The sequence below is a fragment of the Rhipicephalus sanguineus genome, chromosome 1 (genome assembly GCF_013339695.2).
Source record: "Rhipicephalus sanguineus isolate Rsan-2018 chromosome 1, BIME_Rsan_1.4, whole genome shotgun sequence".
NCBI classification, from domain to species: domain Eukaryota; kingdom Metazoa; phylum Arthropoda; class Arachnida; order Ixodida; family Ixodidae; genus Rhipicephalus; species Rhipicephalus sanguineus.
This window is the reverse complement of record NC_051176.1, coordinates 32926526-32951676: the sequence shown is the minus strand read 5'-3', so window position 1 is coordinate 32951676 and position 25151 is coordinate 32926526. Positions and strand designations below refer to the sequence as shown.

The window sequence follows — 25151 nt, the reverse complement described above, 5'->3', positions numbered from 1 at the left end:
ACAATTTTCGCCTGGTTCCCTTGTCCTCCTCCGTGCGCCCTCTCGTCGTGTCGGCTTAGCGGAAAAACTCTTTTCTCGTTACTCTGGTTCCTACAAGATATTGCGCCAACTGTGTGACGTGACGTACGAGATCGCACCAGCCTTTGCTACCTCGCGTCACAAGCGATGTTGTTCACGTCGCCAGACTCAAGTTATATACCCACACTAAGTGATGTGCCATGATTTGCCCCTGGACGGAGCTAAAACCGCTGGGAGGGTGATGTTGTGGTGAAAAGAACGAGGAAGCTGGCCCCAGGTTAGAAGAAGACGAAGTCTCTTACCGCCGCTTGAGCACCAGCTGTATTTATCGTAAAATACCAAATCTGCACTCGTGTGCCTGTTTTCTTCGTGCAACAATATCATGTTTCTGCTGTTGCATGCACTAGTGACCAGCCACCAAGGCACTTCAGCAGTAAATAAACAGGATGCATGAGTTGGTGATAACAGAATTACAGTGCAGCCGTGTGCACACCAAAGCAGAACGCATCATTTAGTGGTTCACATATTGTTTGCACACAACAGTACCTACCTGCTGCATGAGAGTAGTAGCCGATGATGTCAGGACCACATCAACAGCACCTGCAGATAAACAATGATGATGATTAGTAGGGTTTTGTGGCACAAGGGCCATGGGTGGCCAAAGAGCGCCATGTGTTTTATGTGATGTTAGCAATTACCAACGGCAACAACGACAGGGTGCATTATGGCTGTATTTAGGCCTACAATCACGTGCTATATAGAAACGCAAAAGGTGTGTACAGAGTATAAAATTATGGAAGTGATATGTGATGTGATCTATCGGTGTGGGATGAATTACGAGTGAGCATGATATCTACGTATTTACTCGAATCTAAGCCGATGTTTTTTTTTTTCAAAAAAATGATGTGCGAAAGTGGGGGGGTCGGCTTAGATTCGAGTACGATATTTGACCACAGCCGCCACCTACCTAAAGACCCGGCCGCGCTAGCGGCATGGCGGCTCACCATGCGCCGATCTCAGGCTACCATATGCAGACAGCTCTGCATGCGCGTCCGAGGCTCATTTTCGCGACATCCTACAGTAGCTGCATGGTGACGAGGTCGCTCAGCAGCAGAGTGGTGGTCCCCGTGGCTACTCAGGCCGACTGCGTCGTTTGCTTCGTACTGTCCATTGTTCCGAAATCTCACAGTCCCACATTCATGCAGCGAGGGCCATCGAGCCAGCGAGATTTCACGCCGGCAAAGGTGGATTGGGTCACATGATTACGGCGCCGGCAAATGCCACGCACTTTGACATCCTCTCTCCTCCTGTCGCGTGACGCGGAGGTGGTAGAGGCGCGAGCACGGAGTTGGTCTGTTTTCTGGAAGCGATCATGCAGTGTAGTCGTGCCTTAAACACGTGCTCGCGAAACGCTTGTACCAACTGTGCTTCAGAAGCGATGGCACCAACCAAGCGGTGCCACTACAGCACGGCCTTTAAGCAAAAGGTCGTTCTCCACGCGGAGAAAACGTCAAACCTGCAAGTGCAGCACGAGTTCGGCGTGCTGCTTGCACAACGCAGCCCCTGCTTGCACAACGTGGCCCCTGGACAGCGTTCCCAAACTGTTTTCACCCAGTCCTCCACTGAGCCGCCGGGCATCCAACCTTTGTCGTGAACGCGCACAACAACATTTCTGGGGAACTTTTCGCCAGCTGGTACAGTCTTGCACTTGAAAATTATGTATGGGGGAAGCTTTCATCCATCCGCAGTGCAGCACAACATTACTGTCGTTCGCTGCTTTTTGTAGCCCACCGTCCTAAGCTTGACTTCCTTCGCACCCTTTTTTTTCACGGTGTATGCCATTGCCATGTCGAAGCACACCGGGGTCTGGTTGGCATTTGCAATTTGCCCCAGTTGGTAGCCCTTTTCCCACCGTTTGTCCACCACGTATCGCTGAAACTTGACAAGCTTCTCCTTGCAGTCAGCGGGCACCTTCCGACACATGGAGGTCCATCGTCTCAGGCTGAACCCGAACCGTTTCATGAAGCGCGTTGCCCAGCCCCTGCTTGCTTTAAAATTGGCTCGTGCGACACCCTTCACAAAGGCAACTTCCCTGGCCTTCGCCTGAATTATATCCAACGCAATGGATGGAAGCGAGGACAATGCCCTCTGGGATGAACTTAGCGACAAAGAGGACAGTGATGTTGCGGATGATGACGACGACGACGAATAAACATTCTACGTAGTACGTGCCTAAGGAATGTGCGCTTGTGCAATAGAAATGCTGGGTTTTCTGCCGATAAAACGGTGTTTTCTTTTTTTAATTTGGCCTGCATTCAAGGTAAGTTTTTTTTTTTTCTGGCCTTGCGAATTTCGGGGGTCGGTGGCATGGAAGTGCCCACTTCCATGCCGCATCGGTGGCATGGAAGTGCCCACTCTAAATACTCGACGAGTGCACCACGATGTCGCATTTAAAAGAAAAGTTATTACATGTGCAGAGACGGACGGAATCGGGCCGCATCGCGGTCGTTCGGAGTTGCCGAAACATGCGTGCGAGACTGGCGCAAACAGAAGCAGAAGATTGTTTTACAGCAAAGCTTCACGAAAAAGTTTCTGTGGACAAAAGCAGGGCTGGTTTGCCGAAGTCGAAGAGCGTTGACGTCGACAAGGAGTTGTCCAACAGCGACGAAGACTGATCCATTACGCGACTCGTATTGCCGCCGTAGTGGTGACAGTTTCAGCGGCAAGGCCCGCCGTTTGACTTTGTGTTTTCTTTTTTTTTTCAAACTTTGGTTCCTTAAAACCCAAATACTTGTTCTTCTGAATGTGCGAAGGTGGACTCCTACGGACTTCTTTTGTTCATTTCTCTCACGAAAAATGGGTGCACGTTAGAATCGATGTTGTACTTTTTTTTTGGTCGCGGAAAACGGGTGCGCGTTACAATCGAGGGCGCGGTAGAATCGAATAAATACTAGGCTTGTGCGAATAGTAAATTTTAGGTTCGAAGCAAATTCGAAGCGAATAGTGATTTTGGTCAAATAATTTCGAATCGAATTTGAATAGTATATATCACATATTATAAAGAAAAATGAGCATATTTGTCATGACCCAACCAACCTGCACAACGTTTTTTTTTAAATTGTAACAAGGCATGTGCAAATGTCATTCTTTTTGTTTCAAAGGAAGTGGAAGCAACTTTGAATAGCAGCAGGATTTGGCTTTCGGTAGAACGCAAATAATAACCTTTAAAATATGTTGAGTTTTAAAATTTACTATACTTCGAGCATATAAGCCGGTATAACAAGCTTTTAAACTTGAAAAATGATGAATCGATGTGAGGGTAATATGTTAATTTAACCTTGAAGTGAGGCTCGCAGCAGAGCGGATTTTTCCTGGAAAGTTGTATTCACGGTAGAGCACCCCTCCACTGCAGTCAAACTACCTTTACAGGAGGTTACAAACGGACAATGTGGATTTTTCCTGGAAAGGTGTATTCATGGTACAGCACCCCTCCACTGCAGTGATACCACCTTTACAGGGGGGTAATACGCAGACTAATATATACACCTATTCGTTCATTTCAAATACTTCGAAATATTCAATAATTTAAATTTGAATAGAAGCGAATTCGAATACTGCATTATTCATTCGAATATTCGAAGTGCTCGAATATTCACACAAGCCTAGTAAATACGGTAAATGCCAATCTCAAAGGCCTTGCTTTCGCAAGCAATTACATCATAGACGCCATCTTTGCAATACAAATCTCAAAGGCTATGCTTTTGTTATATGTAAATGCCAATCTCGAAGGCCTTGCTTTCGCGAGCAATTACGTCATAGACGCCACGTTTGCAATACAGATCTCGAAGGATATGCTTTTGTTTGCGTCAACCGAAAGTATCTGTCGCTTGCGCCTCTCATGCGGCTAATGTTAACGATCAAACCAGGCCAAGCTGCGTGAAAAGTCACCATGGCCGCTCTCTTCGGTACTCACTCGGTCGGCTCGGAGCGCACTTCGCGATGTATCATACGGGAACGGTCCCACAGTTACGACATAACAGCGGGGTCCCCAATACATTGTGCCCTATGGGAGCTGTGCTGGGACCGGTGGAAAACGACGTAACAGCCGGGAAAACGCATCAGAAAGGAACGTAACAGCGGGGTTCTACTGTATCACCTCTTGCCTGGGAATGTGCAGACAACTATTTGTGTCTACCTTCTTTTCCGCCGCTGTACGATTTTTCAGTTGTTAGCGGAGTTTTTGGTGTCTTGACTACTCTCTTATGTCCGTGTTTGCACGCCCTGTTTCTTAAAAGGGCTTCAAAACAGCCTCTGGAAATACAAAATCGAGCGCGTTAGTCTTTCTTGGCATTTTTCATCTTTTTGGCAAACTTCACGACGCCAGAATGGTGATTCACATGACATCATAAGGGCACTGTCAGAAGCTTGGAAACTGTCGATACCAAGAGAAAGTACTATATTATCCGCCTTCTTGCGTAGCCCCTTGCTATCCACATTGATGCCGGCTGCTTTCACTTCGCGAAACCACATCAGCAGGACCTCTTCCGAGCTTTACGCATGTAGCCGTCTTTGCCTGTTTGACATTAGCGCCGAAGTGCTGGGCATTCTTCAAGACGACGTCTTGCTGCCCAACCATGGTGCAGAGCGTCGATGGCGCTATGCCTATCTCTTTTGTCAAGTCGGTGCGTTATTTCTTGGGGTTTTCGTCGACCTTCTTGAGAATTTCAATTTTCTCCTTAAAAGAAAGGCTTCCTAGACATGTCAACGAACGCTTCGGTCTTCCACGTGGCACGTGGCACGTTTAGGCAGTCCAGCAATTCTCGAAAGACGAAACGCACATGGCAGCTGCAGCAGCAAAACTGGTGTCTGTGCGCACCACGTGAAAGTGCACGGCATAGCAGTAAAAGACCTACAATATGCCAATGAGCCGCCAGGAAAGTGCTGACGTATTAGCCTTGTCAGGCACGTGACCTGGCCTGGTTCGTGGCGTTTTGCAGCATGACCGGAGACGTGGAGGTAAAGGGAAATCAATGGGTAGAGGAGGGCCATTGGCCAAGAGAAGGTAGTTCTTTGGAAACGAGAAACACTGGATGGAAGGTCGCACATACCTTGTCGCCACTCTCTTCCCCGCAGGCTCGTTTCCCGAGCTAGAGAGGTTTCCCCTACCTTGTCGGTGGGGCCCAGCGCAGCCATGGACGGGTTTGCTGCCCACAGGGAGGAGGCGAGGGGAGAATTTGATGTTTCTTTGCGCTGCTGGGGCAGTGCAAGAAATGAAGGAAAGCGGGGTGTAAAAAAATCGCCAGCAGCCATGGTGGCCACTCTCCCACTTTGAGACCAGCCGCGTCGCGGCGCTCGCGTGCAGCAGTCATTCGTGCATTCATATCATCCGCAGTGGCTAGGGAAACTGTTCGTATAACCCTGAATCACAGCACATTTTATATAACGAAGTCCATCCGAAACAACCTTAAAATTTGTATCATCACGAAATTCGGATCAATCGTAATCATATCATAGAGATTCTACTGTAGCTGGTGTTTTTCTTCTGCGCCAGCTTTCCTAATCCCCCGAGAGAATCTCCTTGAGCTTTCTTCCAGTCACAGTTCCACAGAGCTGTCCCCATTCGTTTGTGAACGTTTGTGAACAAGGCCTGAAAAGTGTGGCTGTCTCCATCAGAGAGGACGCTTGTGTAGCAAGACCATGCTTGATCAGGGACCTCTGAAACAGGCTTGATCAGGGACCTCAGCGCAGCCACCACTTCCATGGGGCCAGAGTTGCAGTCTACGTTTCACTGGCACTAATTGGTTGCAAGCCAGTCACTGTACCCTTCATCTTGTGGCCATGCTCCCACGGCACATCCAAGACAAAAGTTCAAATAAACAAGATGCTCAATAGACCGGTGTACTATGTGACCAGTAACTCAATGCAAAACCGGCCTCGCAGCACATTTAGCTGCTGGTCTTTAGAGACATTGCAATGTGTGATGAGGTGCCCCAATGCCTGAAGAGACGACGACGAAGCTGCGTTGAAAGTGCGCAACCACGCGTGCCAGAGGAGGGATGGCTCCACGCATTGAAGATGCCTCCCTGCGTGTACCCATGTGGCGCGAGAAAAAGAACAGGCCACGTTGGCCAGGCAGACGAAGCCAGAAGCTGGAGTCGAGAATACACGTTGGCCTGGTCAGACGCCAACGTTCGGGAGGCCAACATGAGTCGGAGGGACCTGGTCGAGCGTCAACACCCGAGGGACCTCAAGAATGACACGTCTTCTGCCCCGGCGCACAGCAGATGCAGAGGAACCTGCGACACCCCGCCTAGCCATTCTCGTCTACGAGCAACAACGCAGCCTTAACCGCTGAGCCAAGCCCCAAACGTGTGAGCGCGTCGTTTGTTCGAACTGATCACTAAAGACGCTTTGCATCTCATTGTGATTGCTGTGTCTTGTATTTGTGTCGTTTGTGCATTTTTGTGTTCGAATATATGTTTGTGTGCCGTGGCAGTCGCGTCCTCTTCCTTGCTGCCCTAACAAGCGTCTTTGACACCACGCATTAAACCTGCTCCCCGAACCCATATTGTAACACAATGCACTATCATCGCACCTGTTCGCAAGCACTGCAATGCTGCAGGCACACCTGCAGCATTTTTTTTAAGAAAACAATAAAAATTATGTTTCAGTGGAGTGCTGAAACAAATTGCAATTTTTTTCTAAATGTAGCAGACTTTATCGCTCAGTGAAGTTTGGTGTAGAAGTAACATAATTTACTCTCGTTGGCATTACTGGCAAAATCAGTGTGAGGCAAGCAAGTGCTTTCAGTCGGCCGAGAATAGTAGAGGAAAGCATCGGGAAACTCACCAGGCAAAAGACTGTTGCGGTGGGACGACCGCCGATTATGATGGCTGGCAAAATCGGTGCGTGCAGAGCCACTCTGGTTCTCCTGCACCAGTCGGGGGGCCAGGTCAGGACTTGAGGGACGGCTGGGGCTGGACATTGATGCAATGGCTGCATCATCCTCCTCCTGAGACGACCCATCGGCTGTACACAACAACAACAGTTCAGGCTTACAACTTGGCTACTCCCCTTGACATTCCCTCATTGGACCAGTGTTGACTGTTTACGCACACTGCTACGACTACAAATCAGCGTGACTTTCAGTTTATTCAATTTTCTCTTAGTATGACCACAATGGAAAAACTCCGGCCAGTGATTACACATTTCTATGGACTATGATTTTAATTATGTTGATGATTCATCCAAGATATATGTGTACGCATGCATATGTGCACTCATGAAGGCATGTAAAGGTGCATTTCTAGATCAAGTGGTAGAAATATACATAAAGACAGCTTTGCAAATGCAGACTCCATGGAAAGGTTTTGCATTGAGTGATGAAAGTTGGGATAGATCGTTCTGCCTCTAGTGCAAAAAAAGAATTTCCAGCTCAAAAACACTCAGGGAGGAATTGCAAGTGGACAGAAAGACCCCTCACCGAGAACCTTACGGGAGTAAATAGCAGTACAGTAAAACCACAATCACTTAGAGTACAATGGGCTCTCTGGAAGTTTTCTGGCTAGTACTACAGTCAACTGCCGATTTTTCAGAAGCCCAATTTTCCGGACATGCTAAAAAATTCGCACGCTTTGGCGGCACAGTCACCAGCCCCATAGACGTCAATGCATAAGAACGTCCGAAATTTCGGACGCTGAAGCTCTTCGGCGTCAGATTTTTCGGACTTTCTGCCCAAACTGCAGGTCCGAAAGGCATTGATTGAGGCCCCACCTCTGCCGCGTCTATCATCTCGTAGGTTCGAACCAGAGCTTTCGCGAGTCGATCTGATGGAACAGTAGCAGAGTCCGAAGGTCAGCTTTACCGCAATGCGGAAGCGTTACGTGGTGAAGCAGACAAGAAATTCAAAGGGGCCAATATCATGGCACCGTGCGGCGACGTCTTACTACACTCTAGTCTTACGGATAAGCAGCGGAAACGCACGGAGGTGTGATGGCGGCAGGTGGCAAATGCGCCAGTACGGCTTAATCGCTGACAACCCTTACGATAAGCATCTTCAGTTAACTGCTCGGTAGTGCACGTGGCCTAGCGCAGTTGCATGCGTACTGCACGCACTTAATAGGCAAGAACCCAAACGCGCCGCGCTGCCATTCATGGTGCCTCTTTGTGCTAGACCGCTTAGTGCGCCGCACAGACGGGTTGCCTTCACGAATGAAACCAGCTCGCCACTGCCGCGCCCGTGTGCGGTCAGGAACAGAGTGGGCATCACGAACCCTGTCATGACAAATGCGGCGTCAGCTTAGTTGGTGATGTGCTGCACACAACTTGAAGAGATCGTCTTCACACAGCAGCAAATGCTGCGTATCTGCGGGGTTTTGGCGACGTGTGTGCGCATGGTTTACATGCACACACGCATCGGGGAAAGCCGAACGAGTCGTCTGCTCTTCCGCCACAGTCTTGGTGTTGCACGTCATCGTGTCCAAACGCTCCATGCGAGAGAGCCGTAATCTATTCCGCGCTTGCTGGTATCAGCGGCGCTCATCACGAGACGCAAAATTGCAAGTGACGGTTGGCACGTAGTTAAGCGGGGTTCGCGGCAGGTACCGAATGTATTTTAGAGAGCCTGGGTGCTCATGAAAATGCCTGATAAGTGTACTGGGAGGCATTAAAGCTATTCGAGACGTGGCCGTGGGGATTTGACCACTTGAGCGGAATATAAAAGCATGAATTCGTTTTTTCGGTCTGCCCGATTTTTCGGACGATTTCGCGGTTCCTAGGGGGTACGAAAAATCGGACGTTGACTGTATATACCAAAATGCAACGAACGATTTCGACTGTGCGATCATGAGTGGTGGCGAACATAAGGAGGTCATATTTATTGCTTTTCTTTTTTTTTCTGTGTCTTGGGAAATTTCCATGAACAGCACAGCATGTAATGAAACAGTGCTACTTTTCGCTCGCTAGCAGATCGCGTTACACACGCACATGTATCGAGGAAAGCCAATGCGTGTGTTTGTCCACTGTCAGCAGCTGTTAGTTCTGAACTCTGTAATTGCAGTGATGTGATCAACTGAAACCACTTTGGTGCAGATTCTGGAGAAGCCTCACTTTGGAACATCAAATCAGCCTTTTGGAGCAGTTGCTTGTCACACATTTTCTAACACAACATTTTAAGTCGCTAAGCCCTAGTACAGTAGAATCTCGTTAATTCGGCCCCCGTTAATTCGGAAATTCAGATAATTCGTCATTCGCACACCCTCCCTTCAAAAATGTTCCATAGCCCTATGGCAACAAACATTCGCTAATTTGACGCAGAATTGCACGCACACTGGTTAATTCGGACTGGAGGCAAGCCAAAGACGGCGAAACTGAAAGTGAAACTGCGTCTCGGAGGCCATAATATTTATCGCATTGCATTTTCTTTGCCACACATGTGCAAACTTATGGTCTCCGAGATGGGCTCCGGCAGCAACGGTACGCTGTCGATGCTAATCACGGAGGCCAAGGAAAACCACATTTTTTTTTCGAAAACTTATGAAAGGGGACGCAAGGTGGCGTTTTGGAGCACGCATGTCATCGGCGGAGAACAAATAACAAAGAAACAAGGCCTCTGACAGATAGCGTGCGGACTTGCAGTGCAGACGTCGGTCGTGCTTTCTTCCCCCTCTTCGGTGCGCTATTCGGCGTATCGGCAGTGTCGGTGCGGGAGGTGGTGGTCGGGCCATAGTGGTGGTGTGATATATCACCCTGCTGAAATGTCGGAACCGGCGAAACGTGCGAAGTACGCGGCGAAGGTCTTGCCAACTAAAGTGAAGATACTAAAGGCACTCAAAGACGGTGCTTCCAGAGAAGAGGTGATGCCTCAGTTCGACATAAAAAGCACGCTATCGACGTACGTGAAAAACGAGGCTCAAATAATAAAAGCGCTTGAGGGCGAGAAATTTCACGCCAGACGAAAGCGATTGTGCACTGCAGCCCACCCACAATTGGAGGAAGCGCTGTTGCAGTGAATCGTTACTGCACGCGAGTCGAAGCTGCCGTTGAGTGGAACACTTATATGCCCGCAAGCAGAGAAGTATGCTCTACGAATGAACATAGATTCATTCAAGGCATTGGTGAGATGGACAAGGCGCCCTCGGTGAGATGGATGAGGCGTCCAACGAAGACCCGTGCGATGAACTACGCCCGGTGCGTCGTACCGCAAAAGAAACCGCGGACGCTCTCGTCGTTCTAGAGGAGCTTCGTTACGATGTCCCAGGCAATACTCTTGCGCTAGAGGGTCTGTCACATGCCTGCAAACTAGTCCTTGCCGCCCAGCTGTCCACAAAAAAACAAACAAGCATCACAGACTACTTCTCAAAATAAAGGTATGCGATAAAGGAATTGAAAATGTGCGTTTTTGTTATGCATTCGTTAATTCGACATTCGGATAATTCGGACATTTTTTTCACTCCCTTGAGATCCGAATTAACGAGGTTTTACTGTAGCTATGCCATGTTTAACAAAATAGGTATGTGCACACATACATGCGTATTTATGTACAATATCCCAAAAGATGACACCCACTGCTCCTCGGTTTGCTGCAGACAGCCTTAAATTTCTATGTATCCGTGACATCAGGCCGCCCAAAGCTTCCTCGCAATACACTTTTCATTTGTTATTCAGTGCAACTTTCTCTGATGCTTCAAGCTGCGTTAATTTCCACTCATATTCTTTTTACTATCAAAAAGAACTACAGTCGCCGACCGATTTTTCGGATGCCCTATTTTTCAGGCCTGCCTGAATATCCGGACTCTGCCATGGCACCGTCATGCGCTCTCAATAGAGTCAATGTGTAACACCGACCAAACTTTCGGACGTTTGAAAAACTTATTAGATTTTCCGCACTTTTTCTTTCGATCGCAAGTCAAAAGCTACTGAAACCTGCTGAAAACGCAATCAACATCGCTGCCACTTTGTTTTTCTGCAGCCTCGAACCCGCATTACATGTGTATGGTCAGCTGATCTCGCATTAGACGAATTCCACTAGACATTTGTCACAAAAATGCGGTGGCGCTGTCGTTGGGCGTTTAGTTTCGCGTGGTAGGCAAAAGACGCCATGCCTATCGCAGTTGCTGCTGTGTTTTCGCTGGTGCGTGCACTGTTTGTCGTCGTGCAAACAAGAAAAAAAGATGTACCGACGAGCAGTGTCCTTGTTATTTGCGCAGGAAGGCACAAGGAAGATGAAATAAGCTTTTTTTTGTTTTTCAATAGCTGTTTACGAAGACCATCGCAAGAAATTAGCTGCAGCTGTAAAACGCGAGAACTTTTCTCCGACGCCGGCTCATCGGTTATGTTTTGGGGCGGCTTACCCAACAGAAAGAATTAGCTTTGTCAAGCGTTTGTCATTGTAATGTGCCGCACCGAATTTTTTGGCATAAGCCTTGTGTGGAGGCATAGCGAGCACATTTACCTCAAAGCACGTTAACATTGGGGATAGCATTGTCCTACGCGGAGATAAGTCTTCACGGTTGCCATTGTTGATATAACTGCAGAAGTCTTAGACGCGTCAAAAGGATTCAGAGAAAAATAACACTCGGGAAATGTTGGCAAACTGTTTACGGGTTGTACGCATTTCGCGGTCTCGACTTGAGCATATAGAGAGCCGCAGCCCGCGGTTGGCGGACCTGACAGGCACGTAACCGCCTTGTCCGCAGCATGTAGTTGAAGCATTTGCAAGCGTATCACGGATGAAAGTGTCGCCGAGATTGCCCTTGTCGTCTGCATGAATAACTTCCCCGGCACATTTGTTATATGCAAGGATTTACTGTAATGATTCGTAACTATGTATTTTTATTCCGTGCATTTGCATATCATACCCAAGAGCCTCCTGCTGAACTGGGCCGGTCATTCTTGCATTAGTTAACAAATTAAAATGTACACGTGTGACATAGACTGCCGCAACGGCGATGATATTTCGCCAAGTTAGTCACATTCCCGCCGTTAAGATACCTCATGTTTGGTGAGGTTCTCAGAGCTAGAGCTGCACGTCAACATGGCTCTTATATGTTTATTTCAGAGTCCTTCTGACAGCCACTGCAACTTCTGTTGCGGGCACCGCTTGTAAACATGCGGGAGGTGCCCCGATGTGTGGTGCTCAGAGGCAGCTTTTAAACCTGCTGCGACAGTTATCACGTGATCACAGAGGGCGGTAGCAAGCTTCGAGCTGGGCCGGCTGGGTGGAGCCTACGCGCTGCGACATCGCTACTAGGGCCCTATATATATTGTAGTGGATCAGACCAACGAAGTGACTGGCACGTGAAGGGGAGTCTAGTGAAAGAGAACAAAAAGGATGGAGTTGTGTTGGACCGTGTTTGTCTGAGTTGCTCTCGTACGTTACATTTGGTGGCAGCGGTGGTTCAGCGGTGAACCCTATGGAGGACGATACGTCGTCGCCGGCCGTGGGACCTGCTGTCCCGACTACGGAGGGAAGCTTGGCAGAGGCCGCGGGAGCCCCAGTCTCATCAAACATCCCGCCACCCGCACCCCGTCAGCCTCTTCCGTCGGAGTTTGATGTCCGGGGCGCATCAATTCACCCTCCACAGTCAAGCACCGGGCCCAGTCTACCTATGGCAGGTTGCCTACAAGCCCTGGCTTCACAAGGTGAGGCCAACAGAAGAGCGCTCATGCAAGATTTCGAGACTCGCTTTGCTACTCGCCTGCTATCTCTTGAGACCGCGCTTGCCCAGCGTACCTCCACGGCAGATGACGTCGTCGCAGACCTGGCTGCACGGGTCTCTGTCATCGAGGCACAGTCTAGCCGTCAGCAACGTGTGTCCACATCGGTCGAACAAAACAACATCGGTCGAGCTCAGTCTCGGTTTTTCGGAGCACACCTTCTACCACCTACCTTTGATGGTACCACATCGTGGGCAGCATTTCTGGTGCAGTTCGAGTCTGTTGCTACCCTAAACGGCTGGACAGTTCAAGACAAAGCCCAGGTGCTCGTTCTGCAACTCCGTCACGCCGCGGCTGAATACCTCGAGTACATTCCCCAAGCCATCCGCTCGAACTATGAAGCACTGGTGTCGGCGCTCGAAAGCCGATATGGTGACCGTCATCTTCTTCAGCTCTACCTCACACAGCTGAAACACGTCCGGCAGGGTCGGCGAGACCTTCAAGAACTCGCTGCTCACGTCGATAGCTTGTCCCGGAAGGCCTTCTCGGGTTGCCCTACCGCAACCACGGACCTTATTGCTGCTAATGCCTTTGTTGACGCCATCAATAACAGAAACGTCCAGCGCTTCGTCCGCCTCGCTCGTCCGATCGACGTACCATCAGCTCTAGCCGTCGCTCTTGAGGCAGAGATACAAGAATGCTCGCAAGCAGCTGAAGATCCGTACCGGAGGCCAACCTACACGGACGTGCCCTCCGGGGCCCGAAATTCTCCTGCTCGGCTACACGAGCCTACAGCGATGTTTCGCTGCTACCACTGCAACGACGTTGGACATTTTGCTCGTAACTGCCCTGGAATGTCCGAGTCGCTGCCAAACTCGGTTGCTCGTGCAAAGTTTCCCTCGGGAAACTACGATGCGGGCCGCCGAGGGCAGGACCCCGCATGATGACTGAAGCCCCTCTCCTTTCACTTGGCCCCTTCACCGAGATGGCAACTCTGCCGGTGAAGCTTGGAGATCCGCCGCAGCGTGTTGAAGCACTTGTGGACACAGAGGCTGCCTTCAGTTTTCTCACGTCGAGTTTCTTGTTTGGAAGATTTTCGGTGAATCCTGCACAGATCGATCGACCCCATCTCGTCCTGGCTGACGGAGCTGCTCTACCTAGTCTAGGCGAAGTCTGCTTGAATGTGTGTGCGCTTGGGAAGAAAGCGAGACATCGGTTCCTTGTCGTCCCAAACCTGTGTGTGCCAGTGATCTTAGGCTGTGATTGGTGTACAGCGTTTGGCGTTCGTTTGCAGTTTAGCGGCACTGATTGCACCATTGACCTGCTATCTACCACGTCGATACCATCGCCAGCAACTCTTGAAGCCTCCAATAGAGCTTGTCCTTGGCAGTCGTATTTCCCGTTACATCAAGTCATTTACAGCACTGTTCACAAAGTCTGTTCCGTGCTCGCTGCCAACTACCGCATGATGAAAAGTCTGTTCACTAAATTTTCTTCGCAATTCGGCATTCCAAACACAAGGACGTGTATGGCCGTCGGTGCAAACAGGAGTGAACAAGCCGAAGTTGGACAATCATCACCTCTTTTGCATCCTGTGATTACGGCAACTTCAGTTACCATACCCTTGTCGTCTGCTGCGTGGGTGCCCGTTTACAGCCACGCGAAGTCTTTTGCCGACACGGAAATTCTTGTAGAAAGCGCCGTTTGCTCACGGCCTGGAGGTGAATTCGCAATGCCGCGGGCCCTCCATCACTGTTCCGGCAATACCTTTGCAGTGCTTGTCTTCAATCTGTCCGACAGTAACCTGCGCGTGCCGTCAGACACCGTTCTCGGTACCTGTACGTACCTTGAAGCCCCGTCTGTCGTGGCAGTAGTGCAGCCCGGAGCACCTTCCCCACCAGCTACTTCGCCCTTAGACTGGAATGAATTCAACTTCGGCCCCAACTTAACTCCGTCACAGAAATCGGAGATTCAAGAACTTCTACGAAAATTCCGTAACTGCGTGGCCATGTCACCCAGTGAGCTCGGCCACACTCCTTTGGTGCAGCACAGAATCGATACCGGCTCTGAAATTCCTATTCGACATCACCCGCGGCGAGTCTCTGCCTCTGAACGCGCAGAAATCGTTAAGCAAGTGGATGACATGCTTAAACGTGGTATCATATTGCGCTCGTCCAGTCCCTGGTCGTCCCCCGTAGTACAGTCGAATCCCGCTATAACGAATACCGCTACAACGAAATTTCCGCCACAACGAATAATTTTCGATTCCCCGTCAGCCGCCCATAGAAAACAATGCGAAAAATGTCTCGTCACAACGAATACTTTTTCTGGGTATTTCCGCTTGAAAGAAGTTTTCGCAAGTGTCACCACGTGAGGAAAAGGAGCTTGCCTAGGATTGCCGCGAAATTCCGCTAGAAATTCGACCATTTCTCGTTGCCAGAGCCGTGCGGCCGCATCGCAAGCCCCGTGTCTTCATCGGAGACATGCTTTCTGCCACCTCACGCACATCCCGGTAAATTTTTCGCCATTGAGATGCTCGGCGACAGATCGTCCATCCGCCATGATGCTGCCGGCGGATTTGATGCGCGTGCGGGCCGCGGAAGAATCGTTGATGAACTCCCGCCATTGTTTTGACGTAGCACTCAAAACAAAACTACTGCTCGTCGTCACAAGCCCTGCGATCGTGAATGACATCTATGGCGTTTTGAAAGCACACGCGCCGCCAGCGCGCACCTAGTCCAAGCGTAACTGCATTCTGCCGCAACCGCTGTGAATACAAATGCGGACGTGTCGACGCGATCACGGGCGACCACGAAAGTACGCGCGCATCCATCGAACGTACGCACACCGACTCAATGCAATGCTGCGGCCAAAACCACGGTAGACGCGATCACAGATAGCAACGACGCAGTTCTGAAGGCACACGCACGGCCAGCGCGCACAGATTGAAAACGGAACTACCGTCGCTACCGTTTGCCGGAAGCGCTGCGCAGAAAACCGCGGCAGAGACCGCGGTCGCTATCGTCGCGATTACCGATAGCGAATATGCTGAAGTACGCAGCTAACACACCGGAAGAAAGATTAAAGGCAACAAAGTCGTAAAACAGCACGAAGCGTTTCGACTTTCCTTTCTCTCGCTTATGACTGTGGTAGTGGCGCTACGCGCTCGGCACGCTTCGAGGGTAGCCTGCATATAGTATTTCCTCGTGTATAACCCACGTGTATAACTCGCCTATTGACGCAAAGCCGCCTTCATGGCGTTGCCGTGACGCCAACTTGCGCAACGAAATTCGCGTATAACCCGCACCCCGAGTTTAGCGCTAAATTTTCTGTATATTTTGTGCGTGTTATACGCGAGAAAATACATTCACACGGTGTGCGGCCAAGTGCGTCCGAGTTAGCGACAGTTAAATGCAAAGGACAATGCATGCGCTTGCCGGGACCAAAGGATGAGTATGATCATCAGATCTTCCTAACTTCTGTGGTATATAGATGAAATTTCGCTGCAACGAAATTCCGCGACAACGAACTTTTTCGCGCGTCCCGTCAATTTCGTTGTAGCGGGATTTGACTGTACTCGTTAGAAAGAAAGACGGCACGATTCGTTTCTGTGTGGATTATCGACGACTAAACAGTGTCACCAAACCAGACGTGTATCCACTGCCTCGTCTTGATGATGCCCTTGACCGCCTGCATGGTGCCAGTTTTTTCACTACGCTGGATCTTCTTTCTGGCTATTGGCAAGTGGAACTAGACCCAAATGACGCTGAGAAGACCGCCTTTACAACTCCCGACGGACTATACCAGTTTAATCGCCTGCCATTTGGCCTCTCCAACGCTCCCGCTACATTTCAGCGATTAATGGACCGGGTTCTTGGGCATCTGAAGTGGTCGATGGCTTTGGTTTACTTAGACGACATCATCGTTTATGCTCCTACGTTTCCCGAACACCTCAGGCGCTTGGAAATGGTCCTGCATGCTCTACAAGACGCTCGTCTTTGCATTAAGCCTTCAAAGTGCTTCTTCGGCTTCTCGGAAGTTACTTACTTGGGACACGTAGTCAGCGCCAAAGGCATCAGCCCTGATCCCACCAAGATCCAAGCCATCGCCTGTATTCCGCCTCCCACCACGGCTAAGCAGCTTAAAAGTTTCCTAGGCTTTGCTTCATATTTCCGGCGCTTTGTCCCTGACTTCACTTCCCGCGCAGCACCTCTCAACGAATTGTTGAAGAAAGAAGTTCGCTGGAAATGGGGTCCCGATCAAGAAGCTGCCTTCCCGACCTCCAGACTGCCCTTCAGGCACCACCGACACTCGCGCACTATGACGAGAATGCGCCGACTATTCTACACACGGACGCCAGCGGGCTTGGCCTCGGAGCTGTTCTCTTGCAACTTAACGAGGACGGCCAGGAGAGGCCGGTCGCTTATGCTAGCCGCCGGCTCAGTGAACCAGAGAGCCGATATCACGCCTCCGAACTTGAGTGCTTGGCGGTAGTTTGGGCAGTCGAAAAATTTCGCCCGTACGTTTATGGTAAAACCTTCACGGTCGTTACCGACGTCGCCCTTCGCTGGCTTCAAACAAAAAAAGACCTTAACGCTAAGTTAGCCAGGTGGGCTCTAAAGCTGCAAGATTATACCTTTTCCGTTGTCCATCGGAGTGGTGCTCGCCATCAGGACGCTGACTACCTTTCTCGCCACCCGACAGCTCTCAACGGCACCTCGCCAGTCACCGCAGTGCTTGATTTACGCGCCACACAGCCACAAGACGCAGAAATCCTCGATATAATCAGTCTTGGGCAGTAACTAGTTACTAGTAACGCGTTACCGGTAACTAGTTACTTTTTTTCAGTAACTTGTAACTGTAACTAGTTACTTTTAAGTTAGAGGAACTTGTAACTGTAACACTGTTACTTTTTTCGCAGTAACTGTAACGGAAAATACCATTACAGTTACTTCTGTCTTTATGAAAAATTATCCAACAGCAACACTTTTTCGAAGTTTCTTCTTACCATATATCCTCTCCACCACTCAACTTTCCAGAATAGGGCTCCCCTCGCAGTTTAGGAGAGGAGGTGACTAAGCGTATTATCTTCCCTGCAGAAGACCGAGGTTGGAGGTCTGTCATTAACGCAACATGTAAATCAATCGTAGTTCAACTGAACAGCCTGCTAAGTTCGCGTCCCTTTTTTTTTCAGCATATATATCCTTTTCGTCACTTGAGCATCTAGCTATGTTCTTGGTGTACAGGTGGAGGAGCATTAGGATGCCATGTTTATAGTCTCCCTCGTCTGAGGCTCCGAGCTAATCGTGTTTGACAGGTGGCTAGAAAACAGCAGAACGCGAAACGTCTAAGGCCAGAAATTCCGTGAACTAGCGAAGCGATATTGTAAAACTTCTTTGTAACTGGTTGTAAAATGTTTACTCCGGCTTAATGCAACAATTATTAACAAAATAACAGACGTTTCACCCCCAATGCAGGTGGCATCCTAAAAAAGAAAAAAAAATGAGCCGAGGTCAACCAGTCCACTAGTCACACATGTCCTTGTAAATGTCCAGTGGGGGGCCGCGGCGAATGAAACACGATTCCAGGAGTTGCTTTTCCCCCACCTTCGTTCACAAACCGGCGTCGTCGCATTGTTTAGGTCAAAGCTATGACCTGTCATCCAGCAGTGCTCAACAAGCTCGGTCTTAGAACGCGTTGCATGGGTTGCTTTAGCGACATTCCGCTTGAGTTCTTTAGGCCTCGTTGATCATTTCCTGCCCGTTTCGCCGATCCCCGCATCGCACTTTAAATACCGCCATGATCATCCGCAGGTGTGCAGTCTTAGGATTTCGTGAACACACGTTGTCATGTTTCAAGGTATAATAACGGGACTTAAAAATGGTTTGTATGCCCAGCGGACCGGAAGCTCTCCGAACAGAGTCTGACACACCTTAAACATATGGAGCAGACACAATGGACGTCGTAACCACTCGTGATGCACTCCCCGCTGCTCTTCGCATGCGCTTCTGGGTATAGTTAATAAACGTCTTAGGATATACTGCCGTCGTTCCAGTACATCAACCACGTTTTCCACTTCAAGTAAGAGGCGTTCAAAGTGATTGGTGGTGTTGGGCCCCCTTTTATGTTTCCTTCGTCTAGGGTTTTACGACGTGCAACCCTTATTAAATAAATTCTATAATTTGACTGGTGATCTATTATTTTAAACAGTAACGGAAAAGTAACGACGTTACTTTTGCACAGTAACTGTAACTGTAACAAGATACTTTTGGAAACACTGTAACTGTAACTGTAACAGAGTTACTTTTTTGGCTTAGGTAACTGTAACTGTAACACTGTTACTTTTTACTGGTAACGTGCCCATGACTGGATATAATCCAGCGGTTGTCCGGGGAAGTACGCACTCCCAAGCGTCGTCGTGAAAGTCTCACCGCGTCTTATGTCGTCCGAGATGGAATCCTTTTTCACCGAAATCATCGGGATGGGTCGTGTGTGCCTGTCGTGCCTGCAGCCATGCGACAATCGGTGCTGTTCATGTGCCATGACACCCCGACTGCCGGTCACCTCGGGCTTCACAAGACGCTGGCACGCATCAGAGAGGTTTTGGTGGCGGCGCATGCAGACTGACGTCTCCCGCTACGTTTTGTCATGCACGGTCTGTCAGGCACGGAAGGCCGTCACAAATCCGCCACCGGTCCCCATGCAACCTATTCATCCTCCGGAAACGCCTTTTGAGATAGTGGGACTTGACCACATGGGCCCGTTTCCACGTACGTCGCGCGGCAACAGGTTCCTCATCGTTGCCACGGACTATCTCACGAAGTGGACCGAAATCAGGGCCGTCCCTAACTCTTCGACGCAGCACGTCCTCACGTTCATAAACGAGTGCATCGTTTTTCGACACGGTACACCACGCTTGCTCATCACCGACCGCGGCACGGCCTTCACGTCGCGTGCATTCAGAAACCTATTGAATGACCATGGAATTCAACATGCAGCGGCCACCCCTCAGCACCCACAAACAAACGGTCTGGTGGAACGTACAAACCGTACCATAAAGGACATACTGTCGCCGTACGTGAATCCTAGTCATGAAAACTGGGATGAATACGTTGCCGCAGCTGTCTTCGCCCTCAATACGTCACAGCAGGAAATCACACGGGAGTCACCGTTCAAACTTGTCTATGGAAGGACGCCAAGGCTTCCGCAAGAGAGTTTCTTTGGTTTGAACACAACGGCGCACCACCGTCCGGACGACACCAGTACTGCGGAGCTCCTTCGGAAGGCTCGCTTTAGAGCGCACCTGGCCATAGCGCATCACCAGGCGAAATTCCGCTCGCCTTCCCGTGAGAATTACACCGCTTTCAAACCGGGAGACCTAGTGCTGGTTAGACGCACCCAGCGTGCGCCACGGCGCTGCCAGAAGTTTCTTCACCGGTTTTCGGGCCCATTTCGGGTGGTGAAAGCACTAGGCCCTGTTACGTTCCGCTTGGAAGTTATTCCAGAACTGGGCACCAAAAGCCGAAACCGTGTTTTTCCCGCCCATGCAAGACAGTTGAAACTTTATGTGCCGCGTGATTTTTGTATTCCCGCCTCTTCGTCTTCAAGCTCCGACTCTGGAGGAGAGGGGGTGGCGAATGTAGTGGATCAGACCAACGAAGTGACTGGTGCGTGAAGGGGAGTCTAGTGAAAGAGAACAAAAAGGATGGAGTTGTGTTGGACCGTGTTTGTCTGAGTTGCTCTCGTACGTTACAATATCGACGGTGCCTACCACTGTTTACACACATGGAGTAGGTCTATAGCCTCGATAGCAGGCATGTGCCGCCGCTTGACCGTCGGTGCCGCTTTGTTGGCTTTGTCCCTAGTTCCGACCGTCCCCTTATGCAGTCAGTCGTCAGTTGCCTATGGTGTCGCTTGTTCAGCTGTTTGCATCGCCTCTTCAACAACCAATCGTGGTCGTATTGCCACTTGTGACCTTTGGCACCAACACCACCATCCCCGCGCGCCTCCTTGACAAAAACTTCGAAGCGAAGAAATTACAGCCGATTGACGATGGAAAAGAAGGCCGCCATTATCAGGCAAGTGCAAAGTGGCCAGTCGCAAGCGAACGTCGCAAAGCAGTTTGAAATCTCGAAGCAGACGATATCAGACTACCTAAAAGACAAGGTGAGGATTCTAGCAGCTGCCAAGAAGTCAACTGGATCGCAACTGAAGAATGTCAGCCAAGGTGCACACCCAAAACTTGAGGAGGCTATCCTCATATGGCTGAAAGCCATGATTGCCAGACAGGTGCCGGTGTCCAGTGATGTTCTAAAGAAAAAGGCAGAAACCCTGGCACTTCAGATGAATATTGAGGGCTGTAAATTTAGCGATGGCTGGGTCCGAAATTTCAAGAAAACAGACTTGAGCTTTAACAAAATATGCGGTGAGAGTGCTGCGGTCGACCAGTCGGCTGTTGAAAGTTATCGCTGTGGTCGGCTGCAGTTCTTGCTCCAGCAGTTCGTGCCCGCAAATACGTTTAACAGCGATGAAACTGGGCTATTTTATAAGTTGCTACCCGAAAAAACCCTTGCGTTCGCTGGGGATTCTTGCCACGGAGGCAAGCACAGCAAACAGCGGCTTACAGTCTTTGTCGGCAGCAACATGCTCGGCACAGAAAAGCTTCCGATGCTGGTTATCGGAAAATCGAAGCATCCGAGATGTTTCAAGGGAGTGCGTATTCCAGTGCTGTACGAAGCCAACAAGAAGGCGTGGATAACGCAGAAGCTTTTCAAAGCATACACTCGGAAGCTGGACAAGAAGTCTGAGCGGCAAGGACGCAAAGTTCTAATGATGGTGGACAACTGCGCTGCACACTGCCACGTCAAGAACCTGAGAGCCATGCAAATGGAATTCTTGCCGCCAAACACGACATCACTACTACAGCCCATGGACCAAGGAATTATCCAGACTCTCAAGCAGCTCTAACGGTCATGTGCTTAGTCGCATGGTCCCAAGCGTGGACAGTGGCAAAAGCTACACCGCTGACTTGCTGCCTGCTCTCAGCATTCTTTCAGATGCATGGAAGGCGGTCACCGAGAACACAATCCGCAATTGTTTCCACCACGCGGGTTTCACGATCAGACATGAAGTGCCGTCATCATCTGATGATAACAGTAGTGAATCTGATCAACCCTGCTCATCTGCTGACCTCACTGAACATTTGCGCGCTGCAGGTGCCATTCCCACGGAAGTGAGACTGGAAAAGTTTGCTAACGCCGAGAGCAAAATCGAGCTCTGTGCCGAACTTACCGACGACGAAATAGTTCGCCAGGTGCTCGAAGATGATGACTCGGGCTCCGACAATGAGGAGCCAGTGACTGCACTGCCTACTTGTGCTGAACGTGGTGCTTTCTACTGTTTACAGCGACAGCATCACTCTCGCTGACATGCAAGCTGACCTATTGGTACGGCAACGTAGCGCCCCGCAGAAGCATATTGACCAGTTTTTCAAGCCGCTCGGTAAATAAAGTGACTTTTTTTGCGTGAATTCGTTTTTTCAGACTGCCAGATTTTACGGACACTTTTTTCGACCCCTTGAGGATCCGAAAAATCGGTCGGCGACTGTAGTACTACAATGACGTATCTGCTTTCAATACAACCTATGCGTTCAGGTGCGTGAAGTACATGCCCTTTATGAACAGACTAGTTAGGCTTTTGGCTCATCGGTGGTTAATCAAATAGAAGGTTCAATTATAATATATTGTGGCTGAATTCTAATGCCGTGCATGAAATTTGCAAGAATGAAAGGCTTTGAATTTTATTTAGACAGGTTCTTTAACTTGAACTTTTGCCAAAGTCAACAGGCAGCATTGATATAGCGTGACAGTGTCACCGTGCTTTCTCAGCAAAATCCCACAGGTCACTGCAGCAGCTGGAACTGTTGATAAGTCCTAACCGTTGTATGGTATTAAAACTGAAGTACCCTGCATGAAATCTTTTGGAAGTCAGAATATACAATTTTTTTATAGAATAACCTAACTAAAAAGGTATGTTTAAACATACATACACGCACTGCTTGAGTGTAATTAATACAATCAACGTAAAGTAAAGTTTAGTTGCGAGTGCGTCTCTAACTTTCTTAACCTTTTCTTATGTGGCGCTACACCCACACCTTACAGCTCTTGCATGTCTGCTGCAACGACCATTAAAAATGACAATGGTAACGAACGTATGTACAGCATAACCTCGTTGATACGTTCCCGCTTAGTATGATTTCCCGGCTCCTACGTTCGCAATCGTGAAAAAAAAGCTGTCGTTTCTCTAGTCTGCCACGGTTCGGTATGATACCTATGGAAACGCACATGCTGCCGCCGTTACCACCGCTACACAACACGCTGCGCCACGTAACCATAGCAACGTAACCATTGTGCGCAGTGTATATGGCCGACAAGACGTCATTTCCTCCGCCCTTTTCTCCCAGAGCGCGTTCGTTTTTGGGTTGCTCCACCCATCGCCCGGCGCACTACCAGTCACCGTTCGTTTTTCTCTGGCTGGACAATTCTGCCTACCCGCGGGTCGCCAGAACCTGCCAGGACAAATATGCTCTGGAAGATATCTGGAATGTTTCTGGCTATCAGATGCTGAAAAGAGACAATGCACGCTCGCTGCCATCTTTGTGAAGACTCCACAGATTGCAATGCGGGCACTTGGGGACTTCACCTTCGGTTGCCATTACACCTGGCGTTATCTTTTAAAGCCCGTTCCGCCGTGCGAGATGGTGCGATTACGAGTGGCGGTGAACATATCGCCGCATGTCTCAAGGCAGAGCGCAAACTGATCAGCGCGTGTGTGCGACGTAGTACGTGATAGCTGCGAGCAGCTGTCACTTTCGGGGACGCTTATCGTTTTCGCGAGATTCCGCATATCGTGTTGTACCGCGACTGTTAAATGCAGTGCGCAGAGCTGAGCTTGTTAAGCCGTTAGCGGCACAGTAGTTTTCTTCACGGACGGGGCGAGTCGCGCGCTATCGCATCCCAATTGTGTATGCTCGAGAATACCGCTTCAGCTCTTCGGCAAGCCTAGCCACATAATTCCAAGCGGCAATGCAGAAAGAACCGATGCTCACACGGCGCAAAGTTTCGTTTGCTGCCACGGCGGTAACATTTCTTTACGTTTACGCTTGTTGTCCCAGCGTTCGATCTTGCAATATCCGGGTTGTCCCGGGATTTCAACACACGTGACCATGACGTTGTTTCTCGTCAGGACCGGTACTAGGTGGCTGACCTCTGGGTGCCAGCGAGATGCCAGAGGTTCGAAAATCGAAGAGTCCCTCCATGTTTTTTGCCCTTGCACTTCAGTATGAGCTTGTCAGCCTCAACTTTTACTGGATTCGGATCGTACGTTTATTTTTGGTGTTTTTTTGAAAACGCATCAACGTGGTTTTACTGTACTTGAATCACCTGACACTTTTTTTTTTTTCTCCTTCTTTCAAAAAAACCACAAGAATGACGTTTTGGCGCATGCTCGGCACAAATTATGCAATTTCTGGTTTCACCTCTTGGTGCAGTTTGGCACAATTGGTGAAGCTATTGCATCACTGTGATTGTTTCGAAATGCTCTTTGGCATCACCACTATGCGCTAGCAGACAGTTGTGCAAGAGTGCCAGAATTTTTCCAGTGCTTTGGTAAAATGAAAGAAAAGCATACCTGCCAAGTTTGGAGAAACGGAATCCGGGAGATTTACTCAACCGGGGGGGGGTATAAATTATGGGGGGGGTACTGTGATAGCAATTGTACGGACATTAGGCAGTTTTAGAATAGCATACGCAAAGCTTTGCGTTGGATTTTCGCGCAACTGCGCATGCGTCGTACGCTAACCGCTTGCGGGCTCCCGTTGAGTGACGGAAATAGCGGGCCGCAAACACTAACTTAGCGTACGCTATTCTAAAACTGCCTACTGTCAACGGGATTTTGCGGTCGCCGCTGATCTGTACAGAGTCCAAACCGATAACATCGCTTACGCATCGTCTGTTTCACGTGCGAGTAAAAGCGCGCTAGCGCTAGGGACGAACGCGCTTGAAGCAGAGATGAAACGACCCGACCGTTACCGTCGCGTGAAGGGCACATGCGATAACATCGCTCCGCGTGCAAGGCCTGTCGTCGCTTGCTTACCAGTTATTTCGTCGGGCAAGGGACCATAAGGGGCGCCGTTGAGACGGGGACGGTCGCCAGCGCCTGCGAACGCGCTTTCTCGACAGACATCGGTAACGGCTACTTTAAGTGGAGAGCCCAGCACTTAAAAGTGCTGGGCTCTCCACCTAAAGCAGTAGTAATCGACACAAAATTTTGAAGGCGAGATAACTTGTGGGATAGATTTGTGCGTACACAAACGCATCATCTACGAAATATTAACGGCTGATATAACCTATAACACATTTAGGATCAATTTTTAAATTGCGTGTAGCGCATCTCTACGCGAAACGTCCCACCTCGCG

At 49.6% G+C, this 25151-nt stretch overlaps 1 protein-coding gene across 1 annotated transcript in view; it reads right to left on the bottom strand.

Moving 5' to 3' along the window:
• The window catches only part of LOC119390297 (zinc finger protein ZXDC), a 117947-nt gene that overhangs the window by 18937 nt on the left and 73859 nt on the right, over nt 1-25151 (bottom strand). Inside the window, exons 8-9 of the mRNA XM_037657894.2 lie at nt 6868-7047; nt 569-618 (exon numbers count right to left, since the gene is read on the bottom strand). Of these exons, the coding sequence (XP_037513822.1) occupies nt 569-618; nt 6868-7047 (230 nt within the window). The remainder of the gene's footprint in view (nt 1-568; nt 619-6867; nt 7048-25151) is intronic.